This window comes from Ornithorhynchus anatinus, chromosome 1, assembly GCF_004115215.2.
Source record: "Ornithorhynchus anatinus isolate Pmale09 chromosome 1, mOrnAna1.pri.v4, whole genome shotgun sequence".
In the NCBI taxonomy this organism is placed as follows: Eukaryota; Metazoa; Chordata; class Mammalia; order Monotremata; family Ornithorhynchidae; genus Ornithorhynchus; species Ornithorhynchus anatinus.
In genome coordinates this window covers 31,779,800-31,792,261 of record NC_041728.1, presented here as the reverse complement: position 1 = coordinate 31,792,261, position 12,462 = coordinate 31,779,800, and the positions used below count along the sequence as shown (strand labels likewise).

Genomic DNA, 12,462 nt, shown 5'->3' with positions numbered 1-12,462 from the left:
AAAGTCAGTGGAAGAGCCAAGAAAGAAAAAAAACCCAGTTCTTTGGGTCCCAGAGCCAGGAGTCTAAACCCTGGACCAACCAGTGGCATTTATTGAGTACTTACTATGTGCAGAGCACTGTCTTAAGCACTCAGGAAAGTACAACAGAGATAGCAGGCACAATCCCTGCCCTCAATGAAGAGTTTACAATCTAGCGGAGGAGGCAGAATTAAAATAAATTTCAGGTAAAGGACCACACTACCAAACTCAAGTGCCTTTCGTTTGGCACTGTGTTAGGGAGTTGAACTCATAGCTGCCGTCTCACAGGCTGAATGCATCCCTGACTGTCATCATTTCCACCTAACAAGCCCAAATCTGCCCTGCAAATTACTCACTTCTGGAATCACCCCTTAAGCATCCTGATACTCACCCCACCCCCACCCCCCAGAGCGCTTATATGCATCTCCTTATAGTCTGTTTTTTCCTCTAGCTGTAATTTATTTTAATGTTGTTTACCTTCCACTAGATTGTAAGTTTCTGGAGAGTAGTCATTCATTCAGTCGTAGGGATTGTTTCTACCAATGCTGTTGTAATCTCCCAAAGACTTAATACAGTACTCTGCACACAGTTAGTGCTCAGTAAATACCACTATTGATTAGACTCCTAGGTCCTTCCACCACCCTGCCTAAAAATGGCTTAACAGTATCAACTGACAAAATTGGAAGTACAGGCCTTCCCCTATCTGGCTGCTCCCAGGTAAAATTAATTCATTCAATAGTAGTTATTGAAGGCTTACTATGTGCAGAGCACTGTACTAAGTGCTTGGAATGTACAAATCAGTACAAAATTCCACCCCAGGGCAAGGACACTTTGGCCCATGGGCCGCTTCTTCTGGGAGCCTTTCTGCAGCCCTGCACCCCCGGGCTCCTGCACCACTAGGAAGGCTCAGACTCGATTTTGAGCAAGTCGTTCTTCCTTGGCCCTACCCCACTCCGCTATTAATGGACTTGAAGCAAAACTTACCTGACAGACTCCAACCGCATTAAGTTCACTCATTCATTCAGTAGTATTTACTGAGCGCTTACTATGTGCAGAGCACTGTACTAAGCGCTTGGAATGTACAAATCGTCTTCTTCAGGCACGGGCTGTGCTGGAGAGCAGTCAGCAGGCGGAGAGAACACGTCAGAATTCTCCTGTGGCACCTTCCGTTCTTTCCCCTCCATAGGCAGGGGACAACCTCCTTCTAAAACCTGCCATCTCTTCAGCCACCTCACCACATTTAACCTATTTACACTGATGGATACATCCACTGGGGTTTATTATTTAAATCTGCTTTCACATTTTTAATGCTCATTTCATCAATTTGTGTTTGCTTGACTTCCCCAGTAGACTATAAATTCCTCCAGAGCAGAGATTGCAACATATTTTTTTAAAGTTTCCGAAGTGCTTTCACATCATCTAATCAATTTGTCGATCGATCAATCATTAGTATTTATTGAGCACTTATTGGGTGCAGAGCATTTTACTAAGCACTTGGAAAACTACAATTCAACAGCGTTGGTAGATACTATCCCAACCCACAAGGATCTTCCAGTCTAGAGGGATCCTTAACCACTTTCTTAATTACTTGGGCCTCTCCCCTGTATCATTCAGGTACATAGATTTAAAGCCGGTTCCTCCCTCCTACCCATAATTTGTTTTCGTGTCTGCCTCCCCTAGTAGATTGTACGCAACATATCCACTAACTCTCCCAGATTTTCCCAAATGCTCCATACAGTGCTCTGCATGCAGTAAGTTCTTGGGGAAATACTGTTGATTGGTGGGGGCACAGAAAACGCCCGGCATCGTGCTGTGCACATATGAGGAGCTCAATAACTAATATTGATAATGATGATGGTAAGGCCAGGCCAGAAACAGAATCTTGCTTCCTTTGGCCAAACCATTTTGGGAACAAGTGTTAGTGAACATCAGGGACTAACTCCAGAGCGGAGAGACCCTGTTTGACACAGCCTTGGCTTTTCCCTTCTCTAGGGGGCCCCTCAAACATCCTCTGGCTCACGTAAACTCACAGACAACCACACCGTGGAATCAAACAGATTAGAGTTTGACATGCCAAGGTAATTAAGGGATAACATGCCTGGCAGAGGAACATGGGAAATAATAAACAGCTTTTAAGGTCAGCTAAATGCCAGAGGCTCCAGGAGTAGACACACCAAGTCCGTTATCTAATCTGATTAAAACCAAGCTACAAGCCCCAGCAAAAACACATGGGCTGCCAGTGGCCCACCTGGGTTCGTTGCCTGACTGCTGTGGGTGTGTAAGCGGGGTAGGGCTTGTTGTGACTCAGGACAAGACCGGAGCTCAGTGGGTGAGGCTCCTGTCTCTGAATGTGTCCTTCCTCTATGGCTGGCTTGAGGATGGGCATGTGATAGAGACTCCCCAAGGACCATTTTCCATTTGATTGTTGATTCCCATCTCAGCTACCTTCCTTTCTTCTCAGCCCCCATACCATTCTCCGGTAGAAACTATGGCAGTGCGTTGTAAAACATTTATAAATGTCCCAAAGTTTCAATTGCCCTGACATAGAACTGAATAATACTCCTTCCTCAGGTGGCCTGAGCTGGAGGAGAGGAGAGAAGTGGCAGAGAATGCCTGTCATAACCCATTTCCTTTACACTTCCACCGTCTCCCTGTCCGTCAGCCTGCTGCATTTTTTCTCCCCTTTGTCCTGGTCCCAAAGCTGAACATGATAGTCTGGGTGGGGTTAGGAGCATCCCTAGGGCTTGGGGGTGAAGATTGGGTAGGGAGGGAATGGAAGGGGGCAGGGAAGTTCGGGAATGGGATCAGGACTGAAGCGTTGAATCTATGGCAGAGTTGTGTTGGCTCTTTTTCTGTCCTGTATTTGATTTGGTTGTCTACCAAGGATAAAATGACCAGAAATTAGAAGGGGAAATGAGAGGTTGAAAGGAGATGGTCCCAGAAAAAGGGAAAAGGGAGGCAAAGGAGGACAACGTGAAGAAGGGGGGGAAAGGGAGGTTGTATAGGGGAAGAAGGTGAAGCAGTGGAAAGAGCACAGTCCTGGCATCAGAAGACCTGGGCTCTAATCCTGCTTCTGCCACTTGCCAGCTAATTGACCTTGGGTAAGTCACTTAACTTTTCTGTGCCTCAGTTTCCTCATCTGTAAAATGGGACTCATTACCTGTTCTCCCTCCTACTGGAACTGTGAGCCTGATGAGGAATAGATATAATGTCTGATCTGATTATCTTGTATCTACCCCAGTGCCTCGCAAGCTGTTTGGCACAGAGTAAGTGCTTAACAAACACCACCATTATTATCATTATTATTAGAAGGTTTAAGGGTCAAATGAGGGAGAGAAATAGAGGAGAGAGGAGGCGAAAAGATAGAGAAGGCAGAGAGGGTAAAGAGGCACCAGAGTAATAATGATAATAATTATGGTATCTGTTAAGCACTTACTATGTGCCGGGCACTGTATTAAGGACTGGGTGGATACAAGCAAATCGGGTTGGATGCAGTCCCTGTCCCACGTGGGGCTCACAGTCTCAATCCCCATTTTACAGATGAGGAAACTGAAGCACAGAAAAATAAAGTGATTTGCCTAAGGTCACGCAGCAGATAAGTGGCAGAGCTGGGGTTAGAACCCATGACCTTCTAACTCTCAGGCCCTTGTTCTATCCACTATACCATACTGAAGCAGTCCCCTGATTCCTTTACTTCAGTGGCCCAGATGGAGAAACACCCCTGGGGTGTAGCAAAAAGGATTTCACTGGGGGGGGGGGGTCATTCATTCATTCAATCGTATTTAATGAGCGCTTACTGAGTGCAGAGCATATTAAGCAGCGTGGCTCAGTAGATAGAGCATGGGCTTTGGAGTCAGAGGTCATGAGTTCAAATCCCGGCTCTGCCACTTGTCAGCTGTGTGACTGTGGGCAAGTCACTTAACATCTCTGTGCCTCAGTTACCTCATCTGTAAAATGGCGATTAAGACTGTGAGCCCCACGTGAGACAACCTGCTTCCCTTGTGTCTACCCCAGCGCTTAGAACAGTGCTCTGCACATAGTAAGCGCTTAACAAATACCAACATTATTAAGCACTTGGGAGAGTACGATATAGCAGTGAAGACACGTTCCCTGCCCACAGTGTGCGTTCCCTGCCCACAGTGAGCTTACAGTCTAGAGGGGGACACAGATATTAATATAAATAAATAAATTACAGATATGTAAATAAGTGCCATGGGGCTGGAAGGGGAGATGAATAAAGGAAGCCACTCAAGGTGACGCCAAAGAAGAGAAAAGGAGGGCTTAGTTGGGGAAGGCCTCTTGGAGGAGATGTGCCTTCAAAAAGGCTTTGAAGGTGGGGAGAGTAATTGTCTGTCGGATATGAGGAGGGAGGGAATTCCAGGCCAGAGGCAAGCACTTCTGCCCAGGTTTCTGCAGTGGTGATGCCAACTCTCCCTGGGCTAGGCGTCCCCTGGGGCTGCAGAGCTGGTGCTGGCATCACCCCAGAAACCCAGGCCCTGGTTTGCCTCTCCTGTCTTCCCCTACGACCCACCCATCCCTTTCTCCCCACATAGAGACGGAAATTATGCTGACGAATCCCAAAGAACCTAAAGAGGGAGTTGGTGCAGACCTTGGACTTAGAACTCAATAGAAGCATCTGGTCCCTTGAATTGGAGAATTCTGACCCATTGAGGACATACGGAATAGGTGACCATCACCACTTGCAGAAGCCTCTCCCTTAGCCCAAAATTACATAGTCAGCTGTAAAGTTCTGTACTTCTTAAATAGCATAATTGTCATGACTAAGGCGGGTAAGGGGGAAAACAATTGTGCTCCATTCCTTTCCTGGGAATATGAACGTACCGAGTTGGGAAAAGACGTTAGAGAAGTGGGAAGAGATGTACTGGTGAATTCTCAGCTTACAAAGCATTTGCCGGGTCACTCCACATTTACCAAGGATGTAGTGATGCTGCGTCTTGCTACTGGTGGAATGAAGAAGTTCTGGGCTGCTGGTGTCATTTGTATTTTCAGTAGTAATTCTGATATACCTTGTAACACCAACTTGGGCAGGGAGAGCCGGATCCACCAGTCGAGGACATATCTCAAGACATGGCTTGGGCCCCCATCCAGAAACCCAGATCATGGATGTTAGGAACCTATTTAGTAGTAATAGTATTTATTAAGGGCTTACTGTGTACAAAGCACTGTACTACACACTGGGAAAGAAGTACACGGATGTGATATAGACATGGATCCAGGCCCCCCCAGGGGTTCACAATCTAAAAGTAAGTGGGAGAGGAGTTTGGGGGCTGGTGACAGATGTAAAAGGAAAGATGAAACAAAAATATAAAAGTTAAGGACAATGATAAACCAGACAGAAGCAACAGGATTTCAGGTTTTTTCACGGCTTCTGCCGCTCACGGAGTCTTTCTCAGGCTCTAGCGAAGAACGACAGGTGTTCCGATGGAATGGGAATGAGTTCCAGAGGTTGGGGGTAAGGGGAGCTGGGGGGGTGGGGGGTGGGCTCAGAGTCAGCAGGGGCTGGATGAAGGAAAGGAGAGGGTTATTGAATAAGTGGCCCAGGAAAAAACAGTTCCTCTGGCTGCAGTTCCAGAAACTCATTTGCAAGCTCAAACTGGCGGATATCATCTGTGTTAAGAGGGATTGTTGAGCACTGTCCCAAGCTTTCAGTTAAAACCGGACAGCAGATTGTGTGGTTTTCCAGGGTCCCCCAAAGCAGTACTGTTATTTTGAACAATGACCTGTTATGTGCCGAAGCCTCCAAGATGAGTGGATAAACTGCCAATCTCGCTGCCTCGCCCATTGTCTAAAAGGTTTAAATTTCGTTAGTTTTTGTTAGTCTCCCTGGGGCAGAGCCAGGGATAAAAGAGAAAGTGGGACAGTCCAATGAGCTCACATTCTGTCCCCAGGAGAAGCCTCTCTGTCCCCCCACGGGGGAGGAATCAGTGGCCTGAGCATTTCCCCTTCAGGAGCCTTTCTTGGCTTCCTCTCTGTCTCCATCTGGGCCAGTGGTGGTGGCCTGGGTACAGTCCTTCCAGAAGTCATTCGTTCATTCATTCGGTCATTCAATCATATTCACTTAGAACACTGTACTAAGCTTTAGGGAAAGCAGAATACAGCAAGTCCTCCTCCACTCCTTTCTGTCCCTTCTCAGGAGCACCAGTGAGGGTGTCATGGACACAACCCCTCCTGGAGCCCTCCTCTGATTCCTTTCGGCCTCCTCTGGGGAGGCGGGTTGGATATAACTCCTTCCAGAACCTCCTCTGTCTCCTCTCTGCGCCCCCACCCAGGGTCAGCAGCATGGACAGGGTCCCTCCCAGAGCCAAAAAGGCTGCAGCCTTGGTTTTTCAACGACCTCTTCCTCTCTGTCCTGGGCAACTGTGACTTGGCTGTGACATATGAAGGAGGGATTGTGAGGCTCATATGGGCATGGTGATGGCGGCTCTCCAGGCCTCAACTGAAAGGAGATGAGTGTGGTGGGCCAACGGGAATTGGGTTGGAAGGCTACTCATTTTGATTTTCAGGAATATTCCCTCTGTCTCTTAGTCTCTTTGTCCCACTGTGATCTTACTACTACCAGGGAACAGGGGGATTTTAATAAAGCTCCAGAAGATGTAAACTGAAAAATGTCTGAGCCGATGCTACCTGCATCTGATTGCATCAGATGACTGGCAGATGTTTCAAACCAATCAGGTCCTGTCTGCACGAACCTAAAAGAGGATGCTGTTCATGAGGGTGCCATAAATCAACTCCTTAAACTGAAGAGAGGTAGGAACAAAGAAGGGGGTGCCCAGGGACACCCATAATCCTATTGAACACAGTTCAGTCAGTGCAGGTTCCTGACTTCCGTAGTCTCAGACCCCTCCACCAGGCGCTCCAGACCTGCACCTTTCTTTCTAAAGAGACAAGTGGCTCATTGGGTGGAGCCGGTCGCAATAGTGATAATGATAATTATTATTGTGGTATTTGTTAAGCACTTAACTTTGTGCCAAGCACTGATCTAAGCGCTGGGGTAGATACAAGTTAATCACTTTGTCCCATGTGGGGCGCACAGTCTTAATCCCCATTTTACAGGTGAGGTAACTGAGGCACAGTGAAGTTAAGTGGCTTGCCCAAGGTCACACAGCAGACAAGCATCAGTGCCGGGATTAGAACCCACGTCTTCTAACTCCCAAGCCCCTGTCCTTTCCACTAAGCCGCGCTGCTTCTCTAAACCGTAATCCAAAAATGAATAAAAAATGAGTGGAGTAAATAAATCTTGGTCTTGGATCCGAAGCGTGGAAAGCTCTCCCACAGGTGGTACTGGTCCAGTGTTGGCCTCTACCTTGCTGTTACCTCTGACCCCAAGTTCCCTCCTTGATGAGCTGTATGCTGCCCCACGTTCAACAGCCAGGTGCAGGAAGATTCCCTGCCTCTTCCATCTTCATCAGCTCTCCCTACATTTCAGATGAGGCTCCTCTGTCCACCCCTTCCATCCACTCCGTTTAAGAGCGGGGGTTTCCCTCACCCTATTTGGCCACGCCAGTGTAATTATTGGGTGGCCCTGCTGCCTCTTACCAGAAAGCTCAGCCAAGCATCAGCTTTCTTCATGGCCTAAATCAATCAGTCAATCAATCAGTGGTATTTATTGAGTGCTTACTGGGTGCAGAGCACTGTACTAAGCACTGGAGAGAGTACATTGCAATAGAGTCGATAGACAAGTTCCCTGCCCAGAATGAACGTAAAGTCTAGAGGGGGAGACAGACACTAATATAAGTAAATAAATTACAGATTTGTATATAAGGGCTATGGGGTGGATGGTGAGGTAAATACCAAATGCCAAAGGGTACAGATCCAAAGTTCATGGATGATACAGAAGGGAGAGGGAGATGGGAGAAGAGGGCTAAATCGGGGAAGGCCTCTTGGAGGAGATGTGATGTTAATTAATGAGGGTTTGAAGGTGGGGAGAGTGGTGGTCTGGTGTATATGGAGAAGCGACATGGAGTAGTGGGTAGAGCACACGCCTGAGAGTCAGAAGGTCATGGGTTCTAATCCCAGCTCTGCCACTTGTCTGCTGTGTGAACTTGCGCAAGTCAATTCACTTCGCTGTGCCTCAGTTCCTTCATCTGTAAAATGGGGATTAAGACTGTGAGCCTGACGTGGGACAGGGACTGTGTCCAACCTGATTTGCTTATATACACCCCAGCGCTTATTACAGTGCCTGGCACATAATAAGCACTTAAAAAATACCATCATCGGTCATCATTATATGGAGGGGGAGGGAGTTCCAGGGCAGAACCCAACATGGGTTCGGGTTGTCACTGTGGGGGCAGCAAGACCTGCTGACCAAGATGCCCCATTCCATGGAAATTTTCTTGCTCAGAACCGCTTTTCCTTTAGGCCTGGCCAGTTTCTTTCAATTCCTGTTCGGGGCCCACATTCACATGCTTGACTGCTCTAGGAGTTCAACAAGTGGCCTTCCGATTGGCACCCACTTCTTCCTCCCACTGAGGTGGATTTGACAGAGGGGTGAGGAAAGTAAGTCACTTGTTCTGCTCTCTTTCTCCTCACTCCTCCTCCACCCATCCCTTACCCCACTGGACAGGTGGCAGAAATTCCAGGCCTTGGTGTTGGAACGGAGGAAGGCAGTAGACTCGGCCCTGAGTGTGCACAACTACTGTGTGGACTGTGAAGAGACCGGCAAGTGGATCCTGGATAAGACGAAAGTGGTGGAGTCCACCCAGGACCTGGGCCGGGATCTGGCCGGCGTGATCGCCATCCAGCGGAAGCTGTACGGGCTGAGCCGCGACGTCACGGCCATCCGAGGCCGGATGGGTGCCCTTACTCAGGAATCCCAGCGGCTGGTCGAGGAGCACCCTGAGCTGGAGGAGGACATCACAAAGCGGCAGAACTACATTGAAAATCTGTGGAAGGGACTGCAGGAGGCTTTGAAGGGCCAGGAAGCCTCTCTAGGGGAAGCTAGCCAGTTGCAGCAGTTCCTCCAGGACCTAGACGACTTCCAGGCCTGGCTGTTCACAGCCCAGAAGACGGTGGCCTCGGAAGATGCCCCCGAGTCCCTGCCCGAGGCCGAGCAGCTCCTCCAGCAACACGCCACCATCAGAGAGGAGATTGACGGGCACCTGGAGGACTACCAGAAAGTCAAGGCCGCCGGCGAGAGGGTGACCCAAGGCCAGAGTGACCCTGAATACCTACTGCTGGGTCAGCGCCTCGAGGGTGTGGACATAGGCTGGGAAGCCCTGGGCAAGATGTGGGAGAACCGGGGCCATTTTCTCAAACAGTGCCTTGGCTTCCAGGAGTTCCAGAAGGATGCCAAACAGGCGGAAGCCATCCTGAGCAACCAGGTAGTGGGCTGGGAATGGGCGGGGGCAGAGTCAGTCAGTCAGTCAATTTTATCTATTGAGCGCTTACTCTGAGTAGAACCCTGTACTCAGCTCTTGGGAGACTAAAATATAACAATGAACGGACACATTCCCTGTCCACAGTGAGCTTACAGTCCACAAGGGGTTGATGGGCACCCCAGAGATGATTGGAAAGAGGCTGTGGAAAGAAGAGAGGAATCCAGAGGAGGCCGACTGTACAGGAGCAGATGGAGCAGACTAGTCCTGGAATAGCCTTAGCTCATCGCACGAATCCAAAGTTTTAGAATTCAGTTAGGTAAAATGAAGACGAGGTCAGCTCAGACCAGTATCATCATTGTTTTCATCATTAAGCCTCAATATTGGGAAGCAGCTTGACTCAGTGGAAAGAGCCCGGGCTTGGAAGTCAGAGGCTATGGGTTTGAATCCTGGCTCTGCCACTTGTCAGCTATGTGACTGTGGGCAAGTCACTTAACTTATCTGTGCCTCGGTTACCTCATCTGTAAAATGAGGATTAATTGTGAGCTTCATGTGGGACAACCTGCTTACCCTGTATCTACCCCAGCACTTAGAACAGTGCTCTGCACATAGTAAAAGTGCTTAACAAATACCAACATTATCATTATTATTGCAGGCAGGGAACTGTACTGAACAACTACTGGGTAATAATGGGCTTTACCAAGCACCTACCGGGTGTAGGGTACTGTACCGATCACCTACTGTGTGCAGGGCACTGTACTGGGTACGTACTGGGCGCAGATAGCTATAGTGAGCACTTACTGGGTGCAGGAGCTGTACTGGGCGTCTATTAGGTGAAAGGTGCTGTAATCAAGCCGTATCAAAAAAGATATTAGAGCACTTCCTGCCATCAGGAGCAAAGTATGATGGGAAGTCAAGCAAACTGGGTGAAATATAATAGTCGAAAGGGTAGTCAATCCGTCAGTGGTATTTACTGAGTGCTAACTGTGTAAGAGAGGACATTACCATAGAGTTGGTAAACGCTATTGGTTCCCTCAGGCAGCTTACAGTCTACTCAGAGGAGACAGAAAGTAAAAGAAATTACAGGTAGGGCAACTGGCAGAGTAAAAGGATATGTACAAAAGCACAGTAGGGCTGGGGGTGGAGTGCGGTTAGAGTACACACTAAGAAGAAAAGCAGTGTGGCTCAGTGAAAAGAGCGTGGGCTTCGGAATCAGAGGTCATGAGTTCGACTCCCGGCTCTGCCACTTAGCTGTGTGACTGTGGGCAAGTCACTTAACTTCTCTGTGCCTCAGTTACCTCATCTGTAAAATGGGGATTATCTGTGAGCCTCACGTGGGACAAACTGATAACCCTGTAACTACCCCAGCGCTTAGAACAGTGCTCTGCACATAGTAAGCGCTTAACAAATACCAACATTATTATTATTATTACACACGAATAAAAACATGAAAACATTAAAATCACACTAAATAAAAAAGTGTTTACCGTGTGCAGGTTACTGCGCACTGAACAGCCAGACCTCCTGGGAGCAGGAGGAAAATCATAGATGTAACTGGTATTGGAGAATTTACGGAAAGTGGAAAAGCAAATCAATAAGTGGAGTACATAAATCAATATTTTTATATTGACGAGTGTGTTTGGGTGTCTGTGTGCGTGCGTGCATGCGTATGCATGCGTGGTAAGGGCGACTGTGGGGGTGATACGATCGGGGCAGTGAAAATTAGGGGACGGCCTGCTGAAGGAAATGGTTTGAAAGTTTTCAAGTGCTTAGTACAATGCTCTGCACCCAGTAAGCGCTCAGTAAATACCATTGATTGAGGAAGACTTTAAAAATGGGAATAGTTGGGTTTTGGTAAATTAGCAAAGGAATATATGTTTAATTTGTGGTGTATTCTCTCAAGCATTTATTACAATACTCTGCACATGGTAGGTGCTCAATAACACCTCAGTTCTCACATCTTAGACATTCTGCCAGCATCTCAAGTTCAATTTGTCCTCATCTTCCCTTCCAGACCCTTTCCTCCACCTAACTTTCCCATCAGAGTTGCTCTCCTTCTTTCAACCCATTAACCTTGGCACCATCCTTGATTCCTCCCTTTATTTCAACCTCCATGTCTATTCTGTCACCAAATCCTGTCAGGTCTTCCTCCACGACGTTACCAGGATCTGCCCCTTCCTCTCGATTCAAATAACCGCCATGCTGATCCACGCATTTATCGTATCCTGGCTTGACCGATTATTTCAGCCAACTTTTCTCTGAACTCTCTACCTTCAGTTTTTCCACACCTCAGGCCATACTTCACTCTGCTGCCCCAACATTTCTCTACAGCATCCCACTGCATGCATCTTCCCACTCCTTAAAAGCCAGCAAAGATTACCTATTCCTCTCTGCATCAAAGAAAAACTCTTGGCCTTTGGTTTTAAAGCACTCAATCAGCACTCTCTGGCCTACTGATCCACTCTTTTCTCCCACTACATCCCAGCTCACACAGTTTGTTCATTCATTCATTCAGTTGTATTTATTGAGCGCTTACTCTGCTTGGTACTAAGTGCTTGGAAAGTACAATTCAACAACAAAGAGAGATAATACCTGCCCACAACAGGCTCACGGTCTAGAAGGAGACAGACATCAAACCAAGTAAACAGGCATCAATAGCATCAATGTAAAATAAATAGAATTGTTCCTCTGCTTATTCTCATTGTACCTCATTCTTGCCTCTCCTACCACTTTCTCACACCCTCCCACCTCCCTTGATCTCCCTTTCCCTACACAGTAGACAGTCGGGAGCTCTCCCCATCTTCAAAATCTTTTTGACATCACGTCTCCTCCAGGAGGCCCTCCAAGATTAATTTCTAATTTCCCCACTTAAATACTCCCAATGCCACTTTAGCACTTCCAGCTATCTAAGCTCTCCTCTCCATAACACTTAGGTAATGTATCTTTATACTCTATTAATCCCTCCTATTTGAAATGTATTTTAGTGTCTGTCTCACCTGCTAGATTGTAAACTCTTGGAGGGCAGTAATCGAATCTACTAAATCTGTTGTCCTCTCTCAAGCACTCAGTACAGTATGCTGGACAATGTAGGTGCTCAGTAAATATTCTT

General features: G+C 47.6%; 1 protein-coding gene across 1 annotated transcript in view; it reads left to right on the top strand.

Moving 5' to 3' along the window:
- The window catches only part of SPTB (spectrin beta, erythrocytic), a 152,823-nt gene that overhangs the window by 100,776 nt on the left and 39,585 nt on the right, over positions 1 to 12,462 (top strand). The window contains exon 16 of the mRNA XM_029059295.2: positions 8,603 to 9,359. Coding sequence (XP_028915128.1) covers positions 8,603 to 9,359 — 757 coding nt within the window. The remainder of the gene's footprint in view (positions 1 to 8,602; positions 9,360 to 12,462) is intronic.